We start from the raw sequence: 22,192 nt of genomic DNA, 5'->3' as shown, positions 1-22,192 counted from the left end.
AATTAATCGCTTATCGCTGACCTCGTGCTGCTGTAAGCAGGAGTTCCCCGCTACAAGGGCAGCGTCTATTCATGTTCAAAAAGCAGGAATTGCTACCGACACTATTAACCTGCATCTCAAGTTATTCTTTTAACCTTGGGGATGGAAAGCAAATCAATTTAGAAATTTTTGGTTGCGATTTAGATTGTCTTTATTTAAACGTGAATACCCATGTGCTGCTGAGTGTTTGAGACTCCGCCTGATGTTTGTCTGTGCTGCAGGAAATCTGCAGGAGCCCGTGGTGCAGCAGGAGCACGGAGCTGAGGAGCTGAGCCGGACCCTCCATCTGGAGGAGGTGGTGCAGGAGTCCGCTAGCGAGTGGCAAGCGCTGGCCAATGTGTTCTGACGCGGCCCATCCTGCCCTCAAGGCTGTTTCTGAAATTAGATGTTGCGAAGAATGGAGCGCTCGGAATTTCTGTCTTGAAGCTTCAAGTGTTAAAATGTTAACCACACTAGTTTTTTAGCTATAAAAGTATCTAAAGAATCATTGTCTTTCAGAGACTGATAGGAAAGAACTGGGAGCAGTGTGAACACGTGTTGTCACTTGTCTACAAATCATTGAACTCAGGTACTACAGCAGTCCTACCGTCTCGTTGGTGGCCAGTACATCTAGTTACAAAAGAAATAACTGGATCTTACTATCACTATAGTGTGACCTCTTTGTATTAGCAAAGACCAACATTAACATGGAAAAAGTAAGGTAGGTTCTCCTTCATGCTTTCTGTTCTAAGAAGCATAGCTTATAAAACAAACATAAAATAGGTGCATGAAGTTCAGAAAAACGTTAAAACACACAGGGAAGTGTTTTCCATGTCTTTTCTCTGTGCATTTTGAAATTAGAAATTGACTCTTTCTAGTCTACCATAAGTTAATATAATACCTGGAGAGATGGCTGGACCAGTTCTCTCTGCATTACGATTCTTGAACCATTAGCTACAAGAATGCAGCATCGGGGCATAATGGGGGGGCTGTAAACCAGACACACATGAGGATGAAACGGTCCCCATGGAATGGGGGTGGAGGGCCGCACTTGCTTCGTAAATCCAGATGCAGGTCCACGGGTGAGATGGTTGCAGAAAGCACAAGCCATACATCGTGAGCAGGAAAGAGCAGAACTGTGTCCTAGCGCTGAGGACACAGTGGGGACCCGTGGCCCCGTCCACCCGGTAAGCAAGCAGTGTTTCCGTCCGAGCCCCACGATTCTCTCTTCATGCAGAGGCAGGTGTGTGGTTGATTTCAGGGAACTCTTTACTGTCATCAATGGTGCCACATGGAACACGTCCCAAACCAAATCCCAGCCCGGGCCGGGCAGAGTGTGCGTTGCTCCTACAGCATTCCAAAGACAGAAGGTTCTTTACTTCATGTGAATTTCTCCTTCACAATTATTTATATGTTCTATATATAAATACATATGTACATATACAGATATATGGGCCTCTGTGTGGCTGAACAGTATATTTTGTAAATAGAAGCACTAGTCCCGATTACAGAGTGAGCATCAGAGTTTTTACCTCCCCGCGAGCACTTCAGATCAGTATTGTATTCATTATATTAATAAATGGGTATCTTTTTCATTGTAACATAAAGGTGGGGTTGTTTTGCTTTTTTTTTTTTTTCCTGAAAAATAATTGCCTTTATTTTGTCTCATGGCCTCCCTGGTTTCAGAAGAGAGCAGTTTTATTATAAATATTGTATGGACTTTGTATATTAAGAGAGGAGCTCATTTCAGATTCCTGAAGAAAGACATTTTCACTGTTATTTTTTCAAAGGGCATCTTTTGATTTTTTTGTTGTTCACTTTTGGCATCTGTACATAAGTAATATTGATGGTGATATAAAAACTTTTGTTATGTGAAAATATTTAAGTCAGAAAACTGTTAAATAATATTACTTTTTTTTTCCAAACTGCTTTGTGTATTGTATATTTTTTTAAGGAAAAAAAAGCCTTATTTCACTTATTCTTGTGATACTGGACTTATTATATATCTTGAGGTTTTCCTGGAATGTCAGTGTGTACCTACCTGGCTATAGTCCATATATTCCGAATAATTGTAATTGTGCCAGAGTTTTAAAGATTCTGCTTTTAATGCACTTTTCTTTTATAATTTTGTATTAAAATATTTTAGAAATGTTGATTAATTTTGGTGAACAGATATCTCCAAAGTTGAAATTATTGGAATTTAAAAAATTTTGTTTTTGCTAGGTTATTTATTTTGGTTGTAGCATTAAATGTCATCTCTCAGGACAGTCTCTAAAAGGGGTTTATTTAATTACTAATTGTACAGAAAGCATAGTTCAGTGAACTGTATTGGTGAACTGCCTGCTTAAGGCCTTACCAGGTGAATCTAAAGCCTACCTTTATTTTCGTCAAAGAAAAAGAAAAAAGATCAATGATTCATTTTATGAGTTTTCTCAATTTATTAACTATTAGTAGGCAAACGCAAGACATTAATATATTATTTTTATTTACTTCCTAATTATAAAAAGCTGCTTCTTTGCAAAACATTCCTTGAAAATATGAGGTTTTGTAAAGACATAATTTCACTTGAACCTTTGGTGGCATACAGGTTGATCTTTATATTTTAATGGTTGATAAATGTCTTCTGACGAGATTTCTAGCCTCCTGCATAACCAGGGTTTTGAGAATAGATAACTGTATTTTTAGAACTATCTCATCCTAGCATATCTGCTTTGGAATAATAATAAATAAAAAATGAAGTTAGGAAGTGTGATTAATTTTTTTCTTTTAAAAATGTTTACCATATAATAATTTGGCACATGAACTAATTTCAAGTTCAGATAATTTTTTAACCGAGCAGAACTTCTAATGATATTTTCCTTTGCCTCTGTGATGTCCAGACGATGAAAACTTACCCTTGCAGGGTCTGTCTGAAGTCAGGACATGGGTCAGTGGCAGGCGTCTTCTGTGTGTGTGCTCAGGGAGTGATGGGCCCTTGGGAGTGATCCCTGGGCATCTTGAGTACAGCTCCAAGGTTCTCGACTGTCTTACACTTTTGTAGTGAGCTGAGAGGATGAGCTGCCTTTGCACACCTACTAAACTTAAAACGAGGGTAGAGTGCTTGCAATGTTGAGGTGGCGGGGGTTCTAGAGGTGTGGGACTCCGTCCACTGGAGAACACAGACGGCGCCAGATAACATAAAAACGTCCCTTAGAAATGCCAGCGGAAGTGCCCTACTCTGAGGTCTCCTTGCCTCCATCGATACTTCAGTGCTTGGACGGGGTGGAGGGGGGACCCTCGGGGATTCAGAGGTGCACCTGCCTGCCTGGCAGCCCAGTGTGGGGCCCTCAGGCTGTGCTTTACCTTCTGAGGATGTACTGACGACCGGGAACCTGTGTCTTCGTGACTGACTCCCCTGTCTGGTCAAGTTTCTGTTTCATCCAGGTGCAGCATTTCACTGGGCCCCGTGTTGTTAGCTGGCAGTTCTGTGCTCCCCTGCCTGCTCCTGCGCTAAGCAAATTGAACTTGAGCCTTACAATTATTACCTAGCAGTCTCTGATCTCCCAAACTCCAGAGTAACATTTATGTGCAAGAAATGCACGTGTCAGCACAGGTACAATATTTTTTTAAAAATATAAGTAGAGCTCTGTTCTTTCCCCTTTTGCTGAAAAATATCTGTAACTCATGAAGATACACATTTTTAACGTTAAATGATCCCTCAGATTAATGTGCATAACATCTTTTTAAGGAAATATGTAAGATAAATAGGACTGCTTTCTTCTGGGCATTATTTTTAGGGACTTTTCATGCCTGCTTTTTGCCTTTTTTTTTTTTCCAGTTTATTTCAAAAATCAATATTGTGGCCCCCCCTCACCAAAAAAATCCGTCGATCATTGCTAATCTATTATTTTCCTCATATCGACCATATGAAGTGAGGCAGAGATGAAAGCATATAATAGGCACTTTGTACAAGTAATCTAGATTTTTTTCTTTTTTTGCCACTTAATCTCTATTCAGGTGATGTAGGAGTTTTGGGTTTTTAGAATAGAATTTCAAAAGTGCTTACATTCACATTCGGGGTCTTTTATCTTTACCTTCTTCTAACGAAAATTAGCATTTAAAAACCTAATTGCATCTTGCAGGCAGAATTTTTGTAAGGTTGGAAGCACTGTGATTCTCCAGTAAAGACATTTTCTTTGCCTTGGTAAGGTTTATAGCCAGGTGTCCTATTTGTCACCGTTGACCCCATGTGAAACGGCTCCCTTCTCGTGGGCGTGGGCGTGTTTGTGTGTGTGTGTGCATGCGCACGCACACACACAGATGAGCCCGTGCTCCCTGTCTCACCCACCTGTCCTTCACAGAGAGGCGTTGGGGTAGTTTCTCATATGGTTGATGAATGAAGTACTTAAAGCACTAAGAATAAAGATTCAGTGGCAGGAGCAATAGGCAGTAATCATAAAAGATTTTGCCTTTTAATCTTTTTTATGTGTAATGCTTTACAGCACGAAGACCATTGTATTAAATCAAGATTTGTAATCTATTTGACAGATTCTACAGCAATGTAGTGATTCATTCTTGATTCACCACTAAAGAAAACTTTTAAAATCAATTTTTTTTTAATTTACAGAAGAATTCTTTTTTTATCTTCAAAGTTGTTCGTGGTCTAGACATTGGCTGATATTTCTTTAATCCAATTTTGTATTAGAAATGGGGAGTTATGCTAAAAGCCACTGTGCTGACTTTAAGAATAATAAAAATAGTTTTGCATTATTTTAAAACTCCTGTATATTTACTTACTTGGGTTTGGGGTGAGTTATACCTGGTTAAAGATGGACATTTTCTGTAGGTAACATTTGCAGTAAGGGTTAACACAACACAACAATGCTGAATTTGCAATAAATCTGTTGGGTTTGAAGAGTGTGAGAATGCCATATTTTCTATCCTTGAGGATAATTGTCCATTTCCTCTCACTTAAAAGGGGCTTGAGAGTGACTTGAAGTGAAATGAAAACCAATTCTTGTATCACCCTCTGCGTTCATGAGACATGAAGGACATTCCCCAGAAATAGCAGTGGCGTTGGTTTATATTACTGCATCTAATCCTCTTTAAAGATCTATTTCCAGGCTCAGTGATTGAGCATCTGCCTTCAGCTCAGGTCATGATCTCAGGGGTCCTGGGATTGAGTCCCATATCTGGCTCCCCACAGGGAGCCTGCTTCTTTCTCCCTCTGCCTGTGTTTCTGTCTCTCTCTGTGTGTCTCTCATTAATAAATAAATATTAAAAAAAAATCTATTTCCAAACTTCTAAAGAAGCTTGAAATTTAAAGACTCCGTATCCTGTTGAAATAACAAACTCAGGGTATCTTTTGTCCTGTATCCACCTTATTCCTGGCACAGATTGAACTATTTTAAGTGATGGGGGTTTTTTCTCTCCTGGACTTTGCTCAGAGGGAATGGTAAGAAATTGTATCAGTATGTTTGTTGCTTGTTTGTAGGAGAAATGTTTAATAGCTTTTAAGATATGGTGGGTGCGGGAGGGGTTTTTCAAAAAGAATGATCAGATTATGGAAAATCTAATTTTACAGTGGATTGCCTCAACCATTTAAGATGCTTTCCCAGATGAGCCTATCTGGCATGCTTGCGCTCTAATGATGTAAGAGTATTCATACATAAACAGGAAGGCCAGAGTCTACAAAGCAGCTCATGTGCCAGCAAAGCCAGGGGTGGGTGACCTGGCACCTCGGGCCTGGGGAGCCTGGTGCTGATGGCTAACTTCTCTAGGCCTGACCCCTTGTCTATGGAATTAGTTGATTAAATCCCTTCCTTCCACTTGTATTCTCAGTGACTAAGCTGGGACATTGGGATGTGGCTCTCTCTAGGTGTCTCAAGCAGAGCAGGTTTTCTGCCTTTGCCAGGATCTTTTCAAGGCTGTGTGTGGACGATGTGGCCGCAGGAGTTAGAGCATCTTCCCCCAGAGCAAAGCAATGCTTGTGGACTGATCACTATGATTACGGCATGTCTGCCTCTGAGGCAGGGTCAGTTTGTTGCCTTTTATAAAAGCCTCGGGTTCCCTGTGCTCTGGTTCCTCCCCTGCAACCCCTGTGCCCTGGGCATCGCCTGGCCCACTTTGGGCCGCCCTTGTCTGTGCCCCCAGAGCCCTCTGCCAGTGCCTAGGAAACTGGCTTCTTGGGGGCCGGTGGGTCAGGGAGCAACTCAGATGCTTGGCCGTTGCTGGCCATATGTCATCCGTTTACTTTGGGCTCCTTGAAATGCCCCTGGCTCAGCTTATGATGTGAGTGGGAATTTTTATTACCAATGTCAGTGGCTGATTCCCTCCACACCACCCACAGTGCTCTTCCTATCACTGGGCAGCTTTTACCTGACAGCCTCAATGCTTTTTAGTCCCTAAGAAACAGTGAAAAATGTGTGTAAGCACACACACCGCTTCACACGCTCTGCCAATAAACAGGTGTCTCCCTGATTGTGTTATTCTTGGTCAGTCAAGAATACTACTACTTTGGTATCAGAACAAAGTAATCATTGGTCACCCTGGTAACCAAGCTCTGTGGGAAGAAATTCCTATAATTAACACAAAGCAGCTCATCTTGATGTGATGTTGTAGTTGTGGGTAAAGGGGATGACCGCCCACCATCTGCACCGAGACACTTTACAGTGCAGGTCCCCTGACTCCAGGTTAATCTTTCTCAAGCTCAAGAACCCTAAGTCCTTGTCCTTTCTGTATAATCCTGTATTGCTGAAGCAGCTTCAAATTTACCTAAGAGTTGCCAGGTACAAGGAGGGCTTTGGGTAACTCTTCACCAGAGACCCCGTCTGTGTTGGTGGAAGTGTGGACGGTCTCCCCTTCATACAAGCCGCGTCTGCTCAGGGTGGCAGCACCCGGCTCTCGTGGCCCGCTGTGCCCGTCACTGACTTTCCTGAAAACCACGGCGGGCTGTGCAGCAGGCAGTCCCCCGGCTTCTCTGTGATGTGTCTTTGGTCAGAACATCGCAGAAACGATGCTCCTATCTTGTGTCTTAATGAACGCGTCGCCTACCATGGGCCCACTCTTGCTGGCACCAACGTCGCTGTCCCGGGTGTGGTCACTTCCCCTCAGCGGCAGGTGCCTGCGCAAGACCCGGAGAGCGCGCACCCTGGGGCGGTGCGTCTCCTTGCGCTAGTCCTACCCTAGGGCGGGCCATCCACCTGGAGGGAGAGCCTCCTGCTGGCCCTCATTTCCTCGTCCCTGCACTCATCACGGTTGGGACTTGCGGGTTCCTCTCCTATTTAAGTGCTGCAGCCTGTCAGGATCCGCGTCGATGCCCACTTGATTCCGGGAGCGCTGGATTCTGCGAGCGCCTGCCCGCCGCGGGCGCAGTGGACGGTGCTCCTGCCGCTCCCGCCGTCCCGGCCTGTGGGCGCCCAGAGCCAGCCGCGCCCCGGGGGGCCCCGCCTCCCTGGGGTGGAGAAGCCGAGCCCTGAGCCGGAAGAGCCAGGCGAGTCCACACCCGCTGGCCTGGGCCGCGCACTGGCGCCCCCGCGGAGGGGGAGCGGCCGGTCCCCACAGCCACGTTGCCCGGGAGCCTCCCGGCCCTCCGCCGCGCCCCGCTGCCCCGCTGCCCCGCTGCCCCGCTTACAGGAGAAGAGTCCCCGGGAGGCCGAGCTGGGGGCCCGCGGCTGGGGACGCAGGCGGGAGCTGGGCCCCGGAGCGGGGTGCGAGTCCTCCCCGCGCAGGCGCCGGGCTTTCCGGGGAGCGGGTCGCGCGGCAGGTGTGGGCGGGGCTCGCCGTCCTGGGGGCGAGGGTCCTCCCCGCACCCTGGGGGACGGGAGGGGGAGGGGGCGGGGACTGGTGGGGGACGGGAGGGGCGGGGGGACGGGAGGGGCGGGGACGGGAGGGGCGGGGACGGGAGGGGCGGGGGGAGCGGCTCCTCCCAGGACACCGCCTTCAGGGCTGCGCGGGGCCAGCTCCGCCTTCTGTCACCCTGTTGATTGTTGACAGCAGAGAAACCACACACAAGATGTGCGAAAAGGCCTGGAGTCCTCCTTCCTCTCTGGGAGGAGGGAGAAGCCGAGCCCCCCGCCCCGGCGCAGCCCCGCCCTGATCGCGGGAGCTGGGGGCCGTGGCCGTCCTTCCACCAGAGAATGGCCCCTCGCCCTCCCCGCAACCCCAAGGGCAGGGGCCCACCCTGACTTCGGAGCGGGGTCCTGCGGCGCCTGGTCTCCCATCCACGCTGGCTCCGCACTCCGGGTCTGCACCCTCCGCCAGACCCCCTGCCCCCCACCTGCGTGCTCTGCCGCGGGGTCCACCCACCTGGGGGGCGGCACAGCCCCATGGGGCTGGAGAGAGCGTGGGCACGGGCTCTGGTGCCGACCGGGAGTCCCTCCGGTGGCTCACGTGCCCCTCGTGACATCTCTGGGCTCTGCCTGGGGCTGGGGTCCCCAAGCTCAGGGGGCCTGGGGCCTGGGTGCCCCTCTGGGGGCCCTGTGCAGACCTGCGCGGGTGGGGAGAAGGCACCTTCCAGCTGGGCTCCCGTCCTGCCTTGTTTGATCTCGAAATATGCGTCCGAGTGGTGGGTGCATGACGGTGAGAATCGCTGTGTGACCCTAGGATTGACGCGGTTTACATTTAAGGTGCTTCCCGGACCCGTGACAGTAAGAGGCTGCTGACCAACCACTGTCATAAAGACGTGACTCCGCGTGATTTCCCAGATTCCTGGGTCGGTGGGAAGGGTCTGGGTGGCCCAGAGGAGTGCAGGGCGGGCGCCCGCAGCAGGGCAGGCACCCCCCGCGCTGGGGCTCCCCGATGAGAGCCTCGTGTGGTCCCACCAGGCCGGCGGGGCCTGCCCGCGGGAGCGCTCACCAGCTGCTGCCGAGACCCAGGGAGCCAGGAAAAGCCAGACAAAACAACGATTTGGTTTATCGTTTTTGAAACGGAACTCTTGTCACCAAAGGCAACGACACACAAAATTTCCGAATCCCTCCTTGTTGTGGCTTTCTGTGCATGGCAGATGTAGTTTCTCAGAGCTTCTTTAGCTCCCGTCAGCAGCTGTTTACTCTGGTTAAGATAATGAAATGTGAAAATGGTCTAAAAGATTGTTTGAAAGTACCTCGGAGGTTCTTTCCCCTGTGAGTTGGTGAATCAGTCAGTGCCCAGCCGTGACCTCTATTCCATGTCCTCTAATTAACGCGGAAGCCATCAGGGGACAGCACGCAAGGGCCGCCCATCCCTGCAAAAGCACAGTCCGCACACGCGATACCCGGACACACAACCTCTGCTTGGCCGGGGTTCATGGCCTACACACCAGAACAGAGACAAAAGAAGACGCCCATACAAATATCATTAAAAGTTTATTATTTTATTTCAATATTCAAGAACAGTGTGTACTCCACGAGAGCCACCGTCACAGCACATGCTGTCTGGGTGTAGCTGCGAGGGGAGCTTGCTCGGCCCACGGTTGGCTCAAGGATGTAGAGAGAGAGAGTGTGTGTGTGTGTGTGTGTGTGTGTGTGTGTGTGTGAGACGCAACTGGAGGTTTTGTTTCTGAAATCTTGTTCCTTGTTCCCCTGTAACCCTCTCATCATTGAGGCTATAGATTAATAGACATTATATTAAACCCACACTGGACATCGGAATTAGGATGGGATTATGTCGATACGCAGGCTACTCCTCGTGTTCGTGCTAAGGGGTACGATGCCAGTGTGGGCTCCGTGGAAGGCCTCTAAGAGACACGCTAAAATCAAAAGGGGGGATCAGTACGTTACGAGGGAAGTGCAGGGAATGTCAGTTCCAGTTAGAAAAGGCACGATTCGGAGGAGCCCCTGTCTCGGCTCCCAGGGCTGCCCAGGCCCGGCCCCTGCCTCTGGGTCAGCGGGGCGGGAAGAAGGCGCTCCGAAGCCTGTTCTCTACACACGTCGGCGTCTAGGATGCCAGCGGACGGCGGGTCATCCGTCCACCAAGGGTTAGTATCTGCAATGTGCACTGCCGTGGGATGTGTGACAGGGTGACACTGCGAGGCCACCCAGAAAACTCCTCCAGTCCCGCTCTGAGACAAGCGTCTCCCTGGCCCCTCCTGCTGGGCTCTGGGGGGAAACAGGTGGTTCGTGGAGGCCACCCAGGCTCCCGCTCTGCCGTCGCCTAATTTCCGAGAAGCTCCTGTTTCCCGCTGGGGCCGTGGCCCAGCCCGACCTCGCCTCCCTGTCCCCTCTCTGCCACGCCTGAATTCCGCTACGGTGTGGTGGGCACCGCCCGCAGGCGCCCCTCCGCGCCCACCACACGGACTCTTCACAGCTGCCCGCCCGCCCTTCACATACCGAAAGCCCCCTGTGCCGCTGCCGACCGCCCGGCCTGGAGGGAGAGTGAGTGTGTTAGGGGTGAGCAAGGGGCGGGGCAAGAAACCAAAGTAAGCCTGGACCGGCGGTCCTCAGCGCCCTGCACACGTCTCTGTGTCCGCGGCGGGGCCACGGCAGCGCCTGCGAAGCCGAGGGATGCGGCTCAGCGAAGCCGGTCGGAGGACGGAGGCGCGCGTCGGGCCGGGGCTGCGCTGCCGGGGGCTGAGGCCCCGGGGACGCGTCGTCTCCAGGCTCAGCGTGGCTGTGGAATACCCGGTCTGTGTTTCCTCCATCGAAGCTCGTGGCCGGAAACCGCCGGTGGGCCTGGGCGCGCCTGACCCTGCTGCGGGCACAACTGGACGGGCGTTAGGCAGGAGGGTGCTCGCTACGGGTGGGGAGGTACGGGGCGGTGTTAACGTCGAAGGCGGTGATATTAAGAAGCTGAGGACAGGGTTCTGCGGCCACGAGGCGGGCTTCAGCGTCTAGCCATGGGTGACCCGGAACGACTATCTCTTCCTCCCTGAGGAAAGGAAACACAGAGTCAGGCCATCTGCAGGGGCAGCCGCGGCCCCCACGCCCTCGAACCTGGGCTCGGGGGTCTTGACCCTGCGAATGGACATGTGTCCTGCACAGACACGATTTGAAGTCAAGAGCAGAGCTGGCGGTCGTGGAGGGGGAGCACAGGTGCGCGGCGGCGGCTCTGAGGACACGACAGGGAGTGTGAGTCCGCACATCCTTCAGGGGGACGGTGGGGGGACGCCCCTTGCTTTTGGCACTCGTATTTTTATTCAAGTTTTAGGCTCTTTCTTCTTAGGTCGTGAGTGAAAAGGTCATCGGGTCAGGGATCTCCCTGGGCCTGTGGGCCCCAGAAAGTGACATACGTACGGAATATGCGCTATTCACCGGGTGACCCGCGTGCCCTGGGCCGACGCGACCTACTCTAGTTACGTCTGCCCCGCTACACAGTAACATCAGTACCCGCAGCCCAAAGCCAGAGAGCCTCGCGGCACAGTCACCGGAGGGGGTGATGGTCGTGATTTGTTGGGGTCCTACGTTTTCCAATGGAATCTCTGTGTCGTCAGACGACTCCTCTGTGGGATCTTATTTTCCTAAATGAGAACATTCACGGACTCCCAGCCTCCGGAGGACCTGCAGGGCCCTAGGGGAGCGGCCCCGCCACGGGAGGGCCCCCCTCCTCGCCTGCCGACCTGGGTGCTGCCCTCTGAGGAGCCCAGAGCAAGTCTGCACCTGTCTCCCCTGCCTTCCGAGTTCCCGGGAACTTCATCTGCGCGGCTCCCTGTAAAGCGTGATCTAGTCCTGAAAAGCGGCAGATGCACTGCTCCCGAGAACGAAGCGCATCCAGGGTGACTCAGGCGACGGCCCCACCACCCCTTTGCAGGACAGCTCCTGTGAGGCAGCATTTCAATTTCCTGACGGCTCCCTCGGAAAGGAAAACAATGCTGGGCATTGGGTTTGATTTTCCATGATCGGACCTACAACTAGCAAGTACCTCCGTGATCGAAAGAGAAAGCCCGTCCCGGAGGCGGGAATCCTTAGCATCCGTGGCATCCCCGCTTTGCTGTCGGAGGAGCCGACATGTCGAGTCACTTCCCCAAAGCCAGTCGGCCCAGGGCAGAGTCAGGGGTCGCACCAGCACCTCTGCCCTGTGGGTCTCCCACGTTTTGAGCGGGTTGACCTGGAGCACGTGGCGGGAGGAGGTTGGCCCGAAGCTGCATCTGGGGTAGGGTAGGGATGGGAGCTGCGGGAAGGTGGAGGCCCTGCTCTGCACCACCGTGGGAAACTACCTCAGCCGTGCAATTGGAAATGAGACACTGATTATATCTCGATACGGTTCCCTGACTGGGAGAAATGCAGGGCTCTCCACCCAGTTTCCAACCAACAGGGGCAGAAAGGCCAGGGGAATGGTGCCCGTTAAACACTGGGAGGCGCCACGTCCCCACGCGCCTCTTTCCAGCCCCTGTGGCCTCTCAGCGGTTGTTTTCCATCCACTGTAGCTGCACCGGGTGGACTCACCCAGCCCGACGACCCTGGTTGGCCAGTGTGTGGACACTTCTCATAGTAAAATCTAATGAGAGCCACACGAATTAAAATTCACTTTACTTTGACAGATCGAAGCTTCTCTTGAACTCTCAGAAGCTTTAAAATTTCTAAACTGCTTGGTACAAACAGAAATTCAGGAAAATATCGAACCTATTAAAGATACATGGGCCTTGTACCCTTGTGTTGGTTACACACCATGAACATCCTGGGCCAAGACAGGGCTGTGCCGGCCAGCTCCGCCTGTGAGCACCCGACCCTGGCCGGGAGCCAGGCCTGTGTCTGTACCACCGAGGCCACAGGCACCTTCCCCAGGGTTGCCGTGTCACCTGGCCACTCCTTCAGGGGACAGGCGGGCACTATGCCAGCTAGCTCAGGGATTGCTCACCTGCAATGGGACACACCTGCGACTCCCAGGCAAGAGGGACACAGCGGGTTCCCACCGGGCCTTTCTGGTGCAGGAAGCCCTGGGGGGAGCCCAGGAGTGGTCTGGGCATCGCAGGTGAGTCACAGGCAGGAGACCGCTTGGGAGACATTGCTATGCTGAGTGCAGGTCTGGGCTCCTCGTGGCCACGGCCCAGAATTCAGCAGACGTGTCATGATGACCTCGGTGACTTGGACGTGGGGTAGAATTTGTCTCCTTACTCAGATTTGCTTTAGGATTTAACATGGAGGAGGGGATCCTGCCTGCTTTTGAGCTGACGTGGAACAAGTCGGCACGTCTCACATGACATGAGCATGCATGTCACACACAGAAGCCCTGTCTGGGATAGCGGGACCTTCCCGGCACCTGGAGGCGGGCCCTGCACCCACTGAATCTACACTTGGGGTGGGGGGCTCCCCACGCATGTCCTCGCTGAGCTGACCCCACCGTGCATCCCGACCACGGGATGCGCCACACGCACGACTGCGTGATGACTCTTTGGGTTACAGACCCAATTATTCCCCCACAAACTGTAAAACTGTGACATGTTAGCCAATTAGAAAGCCTAGTCACGCAGGTGAGAGCCCTCGTATCACCGTGATTGGGGTCGAGAGGCCTCGGGCCGGCTGGCGGAGGGCCAGCCTCAACCGGGGTGGCCTGGGGCCGGGTCTCAGGGTGCGATGCCACCAGGCCTTGCACAGCACAGTCTTTTCACATTAAGTGAAACTGCCCACTGTGACCACACGGGTGGTCCAGGGACAGGTGGAGCAGAGGTGCTCCCGCTCTCATCCACCACTCAGAGCACCTAGAATGAGCAGTTTCCATGGAAATGCATGCCTTCCCAAGAATGTGACCTCCGGCCCCATGATGCAGCGTGACGGAGCTTTCACGTGGAGTAAGGATCCAGGTGAGTCTGCGGTGCCTGGACGCTGGCCGCTGGCCGCGGGGCAGCGGGGCGTGGGGGTGCCATCTGGGGACTAAGACCAGCCTGACCTCCCATTTTACCAGGGCCACCAGGCCTTTCCTCTGGGGATGGCCATGCCAGCCTTTCACCCAAGAAAGAGGAAAGTGAAATCTTTCATGATTTGTTTTCTCTACAGCGTGCCATGAGCATCGTGGGGTTTACGCCCTCTGTGTGCCCTTCCTGCTGTAACGCAGGAACCCTGTCTCCTCCACGCTGCCATCTGCCTTCCTGATTATAGTTCTTTGGGTCAGAATGCGAGCTGAGGGGGGCACCTTGTGAATTATTAGGACTATTAGCGTCGGCTCCCAGGACGTCGAGCCAGCAAATGGGCGGCCTCGTGTGGATTCAGAGTAAGTGGGAGCAGTAGCTCGGCTGTTCTAATGAGAGAGCATGTGGGAACATGGACTCACAGTGGAGCTGCCAGACCGTCTGCCCCCCGGGCACCTGCTCCCCGTGCTCACCCAGGGATGAGCACCGCTCCCCAAGCCCTGAGTCAGGCTGCACGGAAGGTGTGATACGTTCCTGCTGGGGTGGGGTCCTCCCCGTCCCCTCCAGCTGGGAGCCCTGGCGCGCTGGCTGCTGCTGGGCCCCCGGCTCTGCTCCAGGCCCCTGGACGGGTGGCTGCAGAAACCCCAGCCCCATGTGTGCGGGTCTCATCCAGAGATGCATGGCTGGCCTTTCACTGTGCACAGCTAAGCCGGGGGAGTCAGGGGCCCTGGGGGGCAGGGCCCTGGGGAGGGGTGCGGCCCTCTGTGTGGGGAACCCTGTCCCCCTGTGCCCGGCTCCTCAGGGCCTGGGCTTCCTCCAGCCGGGAGCTTTCCCTGGGTGTGTGGCGGCTCTTCGGTCCCCGGCCCAGCGAGGCCTCCTCGTGTGGCCCCCTCCCTGGAGCCGGAGGCAGGTGCTCCCTCCAGACTCTGCCCTGTGTCCTCCTGGTGGCACAATTCCAACCACTCTGTGTCCCTCATGCAAGAATATGCTCTTCACGGGGCTGTGGATTCCTGAAGCTGGGGGAACATCCCCAGCCCTCCAAGGGCATCTGCCTGTGGAATGAGCAGAACCGCATGGTCGCAGACAGACAGGGCGCCTGGACAGCCTCTGGCCCCTGACTGTGGGCACGGCCAGTGTGGGCTCCTAGCCAGCCTAGCGCTGGGGACAACCCGCGGAGGGTGGGTGGCGCCTGTCACTGTGCTCATCCGGGCCTCTGCCCACCGCATGTGGCTGCCGGGAGGTCATGCCCGAGGCTCTCGGATGTCCAGCCTCCAGCAGGCCAGCTGGCCACCGCCGCTATCCCTCATGCCTGAGCACGGAGCCGTGGGTGAGCCCTGGAAACTGCTGTGAGCTGCTCTGGGGGTCACGAGGGTGGTGGTGGTGGGCATGAACGGAGGCCGAATGGGCCCCTCCCAACCCCTGGCAGCCCGCCTAGGGCTGTTTAGAGCTGAGGATGGGTGGCAGTGGGGCTCTCTAGGTGCCCAGGCTGAGGCTGGAGGGCGTCCTGTCTCCTCCAGTCCTGTTGGGTGCCTGGCCCTGCCATGGTCACTCACTGATGGTTAGTGGCCTGGGTCTAGGACCCCAGGGTCGACACCAGGTGTCCCCCGCATGGCCTCTGGGACCCCTGCCTGCCTGCCCAGTGACTTGGCTCCCGCTCCTTTCTCTGGAACTCACACACCTGTGCCCAAGGCCACCCCAGGCCCCCCCAGGGCACGGTGGAGCCTTGTGTGGGGCCCCTCGCGTGTCCTCGAGCTCCCCAAGGGAGCCTGGAGCAGGGCAGCCAAATGGGCCCCCAAGAACGTCCCCGAACCAGGTGGGCTGGCAGGTGAACCCCGGGGATCCCAGTGTGGGATGGCCGGAGGCCTCTCCCCAGCAGCCCCGACCAGTGACCTCGGAGTACCCTGGATGTTAAGAAGGGTTACATTACCAGTTTGAAGATTTTGGAAAGCGTGCCCTGGGCGTCGGTGCCCTTGAGCCCCTTGTGAGCTGGAGCGCGGCCTCCGTAGCCAAATCCCGGCTTCTGGCCCTCGGCTCCCTGCAAGAGACCAGACAGCTCTCAGGGTGGCACCCGTGGGCCTCTGGGGTGGGGTGGGGTGGGGGCAAGGGCCAGGCTCCACGAGACATGCGCCCAGAGGCTCCCACTGCAGGACCAGACTCATGCACTTGGCCAGGTAGCTCCAAGAGAAGTGCGGTGCGTCGAGCAAGAGCAGCTGAACGCCGTGTGCCCACAGGGGTGCAGGACCAGGGCGCAGGGGCGGCTCTGGGCCCGGAGGGGAGCTTCCCCGGGTGGGTGGCTGCGGGGGGCCAGGCGCCTGTGTGGGGATCCCTGCCTGCTTTTTCACACACATGCCTCTCATCCCCCCTCTGCTGCACGTCTACAGGGTGCAAGCTTTGCACTTTGCACAATTTTGAGGCCCGTATGTTTCCAAAGGAGAAAGACAAGGTTCAAATTCTCTGGCCTGGAGGAGGCTTCCCTGGGATGTCCACGGCCAGCTCCCATGGCCACAGCGTGGGTGCCCTGAGAGCTGCTGTGGGACCCTCCTGGGGGCCCAGGATCGGGGCGGCCAGCAAGCCATGTCCCTGCTGCCACACACCAGGGAACAGCCCCAGGTACCCAGCAGCCTGCATGGAGTCCCGGCTCTCAGGTCCCTGGCTGTGGGACCTCGGGCAGGCGGCCAAGACACTCTGAGCCTCAGGTTCCTCTTCTATAAAATGGGGATAAAATGGCCCCTCCTTCCGGGGTGGTTGGGGAGGGGACCGCAAGCTCCTGGATGCTCCAGGCCTGTGCCTGCTGTTGTTACAGGAGAGGCCGAGCCCTCACACTTGTGGGAGGAGGAAATCTCCTGCGTGTCACAGAGCGATGGCAGGTGATTGTGGGAATGTGGGACACCCACGCCCTAGGACCAGTCTATCTTCCAATATGCTTTACTTGCAAACGGGAGCATCTCCTGTGGATGGGAGGGAGGCGTCGGGGGATCAGGCCATGCAGACGCAGAGAAGGTAGCGTTTGCAGGACAGGGGGCTCCGCCTCGGGGGGGCCAAGCAGGCCGTAGGGGCCTTGGGTGAGGTCCCTCTGCCCCGCGAGCCGTCTTCAGTGTGCAGGGCCTGGGATTTCGGATCCTGCCAGCACGGCGTGGGGAGCTCTCTGTGGTCTGCTCCTAACGACCTAGTCAACCGAATAATCGCGTCCTCGGGGGGAGCCCCAATCCCCGGCCTCAGCCTACGGTGATTTCAAGCCCACACGTTTGTTTTGGGCTGTGGGGATTGGGGACGCCGTGCAGTCCATGCCCTATCTGAAGGCGCTGGCGACACAGCATCGGGGGTGGGGGGGCTGGCAGGTGGGGCCGGGCTGCCCTGGAGCCCTGCTGCCCTGGTTCCGCGGATGCGCTCCAGACAGCACACAGGGGCGGGAGGGGGACGGGCCACGGCCGACGTGTGCAGTGCTGAAGGCAGACACGTGATGTGGACAAACCACAGCTCGCACACCGTGCGAAATCCTCCCGTCTCTACTGCTCTCCTCAACAACAGGAGCTTCTGAGAACAAGATTCAAGGATAGGTTTTTCAGATTAAATCATCTGCTTGACTTTTCCTCCTTCCAAGTTCTTGGTCACTCCTATCTTTGGACAACCTAGAACTTGCCAAGAAATAAATGTTCAACATGGTTTAGAAAAAGATGGGGGGGTGGGGGGCAGAGGGACTTTAAGAAGCTCCAAGGAAGAAAGACAGTCCTGTGGTTTGAGAAAACAGACAAACGAGATGCAGAGAAGGATGTTGCTTTGGAAAAAAAGAGAAAAAGAATAAAGATTAGTTGGCCCCAAAACGGAGACGCAGAGGGAAGCCAAGGTCTTTCCGGTTAGCTGCCGGCGGGGGCGGGCCGTCCCTGCTCGAGGGGAGGAGGTGGTGGCGCCCAGCCTGCGTCCCCCGCCGACGCTGCTTCGTGCCCCAGAGTGCACGCCTAGAGAGGCAGACCCGGGTTGCCAGCACGAGAGGTCGTCCTGCATGTCATCTGTCTCCTGCTGGCACAGAAAGTCAGGAATTAACTGGCTGTGAGGCCCCACCCACGTGTTTCCTACATGCTTGGCACTTTCTTGCAAATTCATGGGCTTCAGAAGAGGCTCAAATGCATTTGCATCGAGTGTTCCAGCAAACTCCCTGTAAGAAGGCACCAGGGCCGTCCAAGGGCTTCATGGAACACCCTGCTCTTCTCTGTGGGTCTTGCCCTCCTCCCGCCCCTCCCCCTACTGCTCTCCCTTTCTTCCTTCCTCTTTCTTTTGAACCCTAGCCATCCATTTACATGGCGCTCGTTAATTGAGCACCAGGTATGTGCATGCTCTGCACAGGGTCAGGTGCTCGTAGGGCACACGGGGTTCCTATAGGCCACTGGTTGCTCTTCCATTTTGCTCTGCAGTGACAGCTTTAGAGAAGTAGGAACCACATCTAGCATCTAACTGAAGCCGATGGGTTTGGTTACGATACACCCATAGGCCTTTAGACTGGTTCAGACACCAAATGTCACTGGTGTCTAGAAAGTGGACAAGCTGCCCATTTAAAACCTGGATGGACACTTCGCCCTCGGTTTTCAAAAGCCTGAAATTCCTCAAGAGGCTTTCCTGGATGGCCTGATATCTAAGCTGTGGTTTTCACTACACCATCGTCAAACCCCAGAGCTTGGAGCCTCCTTGGATCATGTGACTGAGGGCAACATCCTTCCCACATGCTGGTGGCATTGTGTTTCCTCAACCAAGTGTCAACCTGGGGCAGGGCTGGTTATTTGGTGGGTCCACTGGCCACAGGGCCTCCCGCTGACTGTGCCATGGGGACTTCCCTCCAGCTCTTGCATAGGAAGGAAGTCAGGAATATTCTTGAGCATGGAGAGGCCCCTTCCTGGGCATGGAGGCAGGCGCCTGTGCCCTGCTGCAGGGTCAGGAGCAGTGGCCCCCGGGTCCTCCCAAGACGGGAAGGCGGCCTCTGATGGCGTGGGCAAGCAGGCTTGACGGGGATGAAATGGGACCATCAGGTGGCCCAACGGGGCAGAGCATGGAAGCTGGGCAGCTGTGAAGAGCAGAAGGGAGAGGGAGCCGCGTAGACACGGGAGTGTCACCTACCCAGCTAAATCTGCTGAGGGACAGTCCTCGCCCCTGTGTGAGAAAGAGAGAGAAACAGTGACATTGTGATCAAGGCAGGAGGAAAAAAGCCTTTTAATAAACAAGAAACAGTGATCAGGATCGTGCTGAGACGGTGAAGGGTGTTCACGTTGGCTATGTCCCAGGGCTGGCGGTGGCCACGGGGGCGGCTCGGGGAGGATTTGGGACCAGGGTCCAGAGGAGAGCCAGCCGGGAGCCAGCAGCGCTGTCTGCTCGGGTGCGTTTCTTAGCCTGTTCTACTTGGGGTCCACGTAGCAAACATTTTGGGACCAGGTCAGGTTGCTGCGAGGCCAGCCCTTCTTTTGGTATATTTAGGGATTTCAGGGAAGTGCTACAAATGGAAGGACCATCAGTAACAACGTTCAGAGGTCTTACCTTTCCTTGCGATGGAGGAGGTGTGCGTGGTGTCACCTACAAAGACACACAGAGACAGGTGAGCTCATGGACTCGTGCCCTCACCTCCCTGCTCCATCTACTGGGAACCCGAGGGCCCAAGGATCACCCCTCTCCACCCAGCCTCCCCATTCCTGTCCTCGTTCAGTGAGAATATAGGCCCTGATGATCCAGTACCAGGCAGAGTTTCCAGAACACTCAGAAAGCATTTCGGAGAAGGGACACATCAGCAGGCCCCATAAGGAGGAACTGCTTCCTTCCGGGGGTTCTGGGCACACCCTGTACATGGATGGGGCCATGGCCCTCACTAGGGGTCGGAGGTAAAGTGCCCCCTGACACTCTCAGGTCTGTGGCTCCTAAAACTCATTTATCAGCATGGAGTATACTGTCTGAAATGCCTGCTGCACAAAAAGCTTATGATCGGAAGCTTGTGGTCCTGCTTTTGCTTTAAATCCTTATTTTTTAGAGCAGTTTTAGGTTTCTAGAAAAAATGCCTGAAAATGAGAGAGTCCCCATGCATGCTCTCGTCCTGCACACTGTTCCCTACTTACTACAGCCTGGCATCAGCCTGGCTCCTCTGTTACAGACCATGAACCCAAACCAACATGGGTGTATTAGGTGAAGCTCATCATGCACGGTAAGGTTCCCTCTCACGTTGTGCGTTCTGTGGGTTTGGACACATGTGCAATGACATGTGTCCACCAGCTCAGTATCGCAGAGTCCTTCCCTGACTGAAAATCCCTCTGTGCTCTGCCTTTCATCTCCTCTGCCCCTAAACTCTGACAACCACTAAACTTTTTATCTCTTTGATGTTTTTGTATCCATAGTTTTGCAAAGCCTGCATTTTTAAACTAAGCACCTCATAGTACTTTAGTCTCAAAGGAGTGAGTTCTTTGCTAGAACATAAAATTCAGCAAGTGGCAGATGCAGTGTGGACCTTGTGACCAGGTGCTAGAGTTGAGCTCCCATGACCAACCTCACCCTGAGCAGGAGGGACGCATCGTTGGGGATAGACTCAGGTCCTCACTGATTAGAGCTCAGGGTCATCTGGGGACAGACTTAGGTCCCTCATGGGTTAGAGTCAGGGTCATCTGGGGACAGACTCAGGTCCCTCATGGGTTAGAGCTCAGGATCATCTGGGGATAGACTCAGCTCCCCATTGCCTAGAGTCAGGATCATCTGGGATAGACTCAGGTCCCTCATGGGTGAGAGTCAGATCATCTGGGATAGACACAGGTCCCCGTGGATTAGAGCTCAGGATCATCTGGGGATAGATTCAGGTCCCTCATGGTTAGTGCTCAGGATCATCTGGGGATAGACTCAGGTCCCTCCCTGACTCCTAACAGCAGTTCTGTGCGTGTTGTGCCAGAGGAACAAGAAGTGTCCCCTTCTTCAGGAGACACTTGGCCACCAAGAAGTCTGAAGGGTACTTCTGCAGAGATGAGGGCCTTCGGTGGGCCTCATGTCACCTGAGGTAGCTCCAGCCTCGGCTGGGCTGTGGTTGGAGTGACAGGTGCCTTGCACCCGGCTCCCACAGATGGGTGGCATTTATGGCTGTCCCCAAATGCCCACAGTCCTGCCTCAAACCCCCAGGCCTGAGACCCAGCCATCACTGTTGCTTCAATGAATGAATCTTCTGTCTTTGACAATCCTTAGACTCAGGTCCTTCATGGGTTAGAGTCAGGATCATCTGGGGATAGACTCAGGTCCCCATGGATTAGACTCAGGGTCATCTGGGGATAGACTTAGCTCCCCATGGATTAGAGCTCAGGGTCATCTGGAGATAGATTCAGGTCCCTCATTGTTAGTGTTCAGGGTCATCTGGGGATAGACTCAGGTCCCCATAGATTAGAGTTCAGGATCACCTGGGGATAGACTCAGGTCCCTCATGGTTAGAGCTCAGGGTCATCTGAGGATAGACTCAGGTCCCCATAGATTAGAGCTCAGGGTCATCTGGGGATAGATTCAGGTCCCTCATCGTTAGTGTTCAGGGTCATCTGGGGATAGACTCAGGCCCCCTTGTGGATAGAGACAGGGTCATGGGGATAGACTTAGCTCCCCAGTGGATGAGGCAGTGGCCAGGCAGCCCCTGACCCCTGCAGTCTTGATTCTCCCTGCTGCCCGGTGCTCACAGGGGGATGGGAGCACTTACAATGTTCTTGAAGAAATGCACTACGGGGTTTTCGTCTTGGGGCCGGCCATGCTGGGACTTCTGGGGCAGGGAGCCATAGTGGGCAGTTCTCGCTGCGTGATGTCCATCCTGGAAGAGAGGGCGCGATGACCTTAGGCCTCCTATCCTCTGCTCTGGCCTCCCTGGGGAAGCTGCCTGTCTTCTGTCCTGGGGATCTGGATTCTTTTGGATCAGGATTTATGCTGGGACATGGCGGACATGACTCAGGACATTCCTGGGGCAGCACATCTGGGGGTGAAGCTGCGATGCATTGGAAGCATCTCCACCCTGGAGCCAGCATCGGGCTGCTTCCAAGTCCCGTAAGCAACAGCACAGGGGGAGAGAAGGGAATTCAAGGGTGAGCCCACCTAAGCCGGGCGCAGGGTCAGTAAGCAGTGAGAGAAAGCTGTTATTTTCCTGAGCTTCTGCTGTGAATGAAGGAAAATACTTAGGAATTACATGTAAAACATAATAGCAAAAAAAAGTCCAAAAAAACCTGCCATGAGCTTTGGAGGGTTCAACACGTGAGCTAGCCTCTGTGTCTCAAAATCAGCATCCCAGGTCACAGTGGCAGTGGTGTCTGCCCAGTTGGGATGACCACTCCCACATCGTGAGCAGGGGGGAAGGACGGGGGAGGGGTTTGGGGCCTGGCGCCTCCCAGCTGTGGAGATGACATGGAACGTGGTGGGCAAGAGTGAGGTTCACAGAGCAGCGGCCTCCATGGCCTC

At 54.2% G+C, this 22,192-nt stretch overlaps 2 protein-coding genes across 10 annotated transcripts in view; one reads left to right on the top strand and one right to left on the bottom strand.

Annotated features, from left to right (window-relative positions):
- The window catches only part of ZNF236 (zinc finger protein 236), a 104,070-nt gene extending 101,306 nt beyond the window's left edge, over positions 1 to 2,764 (top strand). For all 6 annotated transcript variants that reach the window (XM_025421968.2, XM_049111673.1, XM_049111668.1 and 3 more), the window contains one exon: positions 261 to 2,764. In XM_025421968.2, coding sequence (XP_025277753.1) covers positions 261 to 385 — 125 coding nt within the window. In that variant the 3' untranslated portion in view covers positions 386 to 2,764. The remainder of the gene's footprint in view (positions 1 to 260) is intronic.
- A 6,564-nt stretch (positions 2,765 to 9,328) lies between these two features.
- Positions 9,329 to 22,192, bottom strand: part of LOC112643942 (myelin basic protein) — a 114,984-nt gene continuing 102,120 nt past the window's right edge. For 2 of the 4 annotated variants that reach the window (XM_049111653.1, XM_025421965.3), the window contains 5 exons: positions 21,447 to 21,554; positions 19,277 to 19,312; positions 18,863 to 18,895; positions 15,684 to 15,791; positions 9,329 to 10,842 (listed from right to left, as the gene is read on the bottom strand). In XM_049111653.1, coding sequence (XP_048967610.1) covers positions 10,798 to 10,842; positions 15,684 to 15,791; positions 18,863 to 18,895; positions 19,277 to 19,312; positions 21,447 to 21,554 — 330 coding nt within the window. In that variant the 3' untranslated portion in view covers positions 9,329 to 10,797. The remainder of the gene's footprint in view (positions 10,843 to 15,683; positions 15,792 to 18,862; positions 18,896 to 19,276; positions 19,313 to 21,446; positions 21,555 to 22,192) is intronic. The other 2 variants (XM_049111654.1, XM_049111659.1) reach the window with 1 other exon arrangement.

Source organism: Canis lupus, chromosome 1 (genome assembly GCF_003254725.2).
Source record: "Canis lupus dingo isolate Sandy chromosome 1, ASM325472v2, whole genome shotgun sequence".
NCBI lineage: Eukaryota > Metazoa > Chordata > Mammalia > Carnivora > Canidae > Canis > Canis lupus.
The sequence above is the reverse complement of the archived record's forward strand: the minus strand, read 5'-3'. Positions and strand labels throughout refer to the sequence as shown.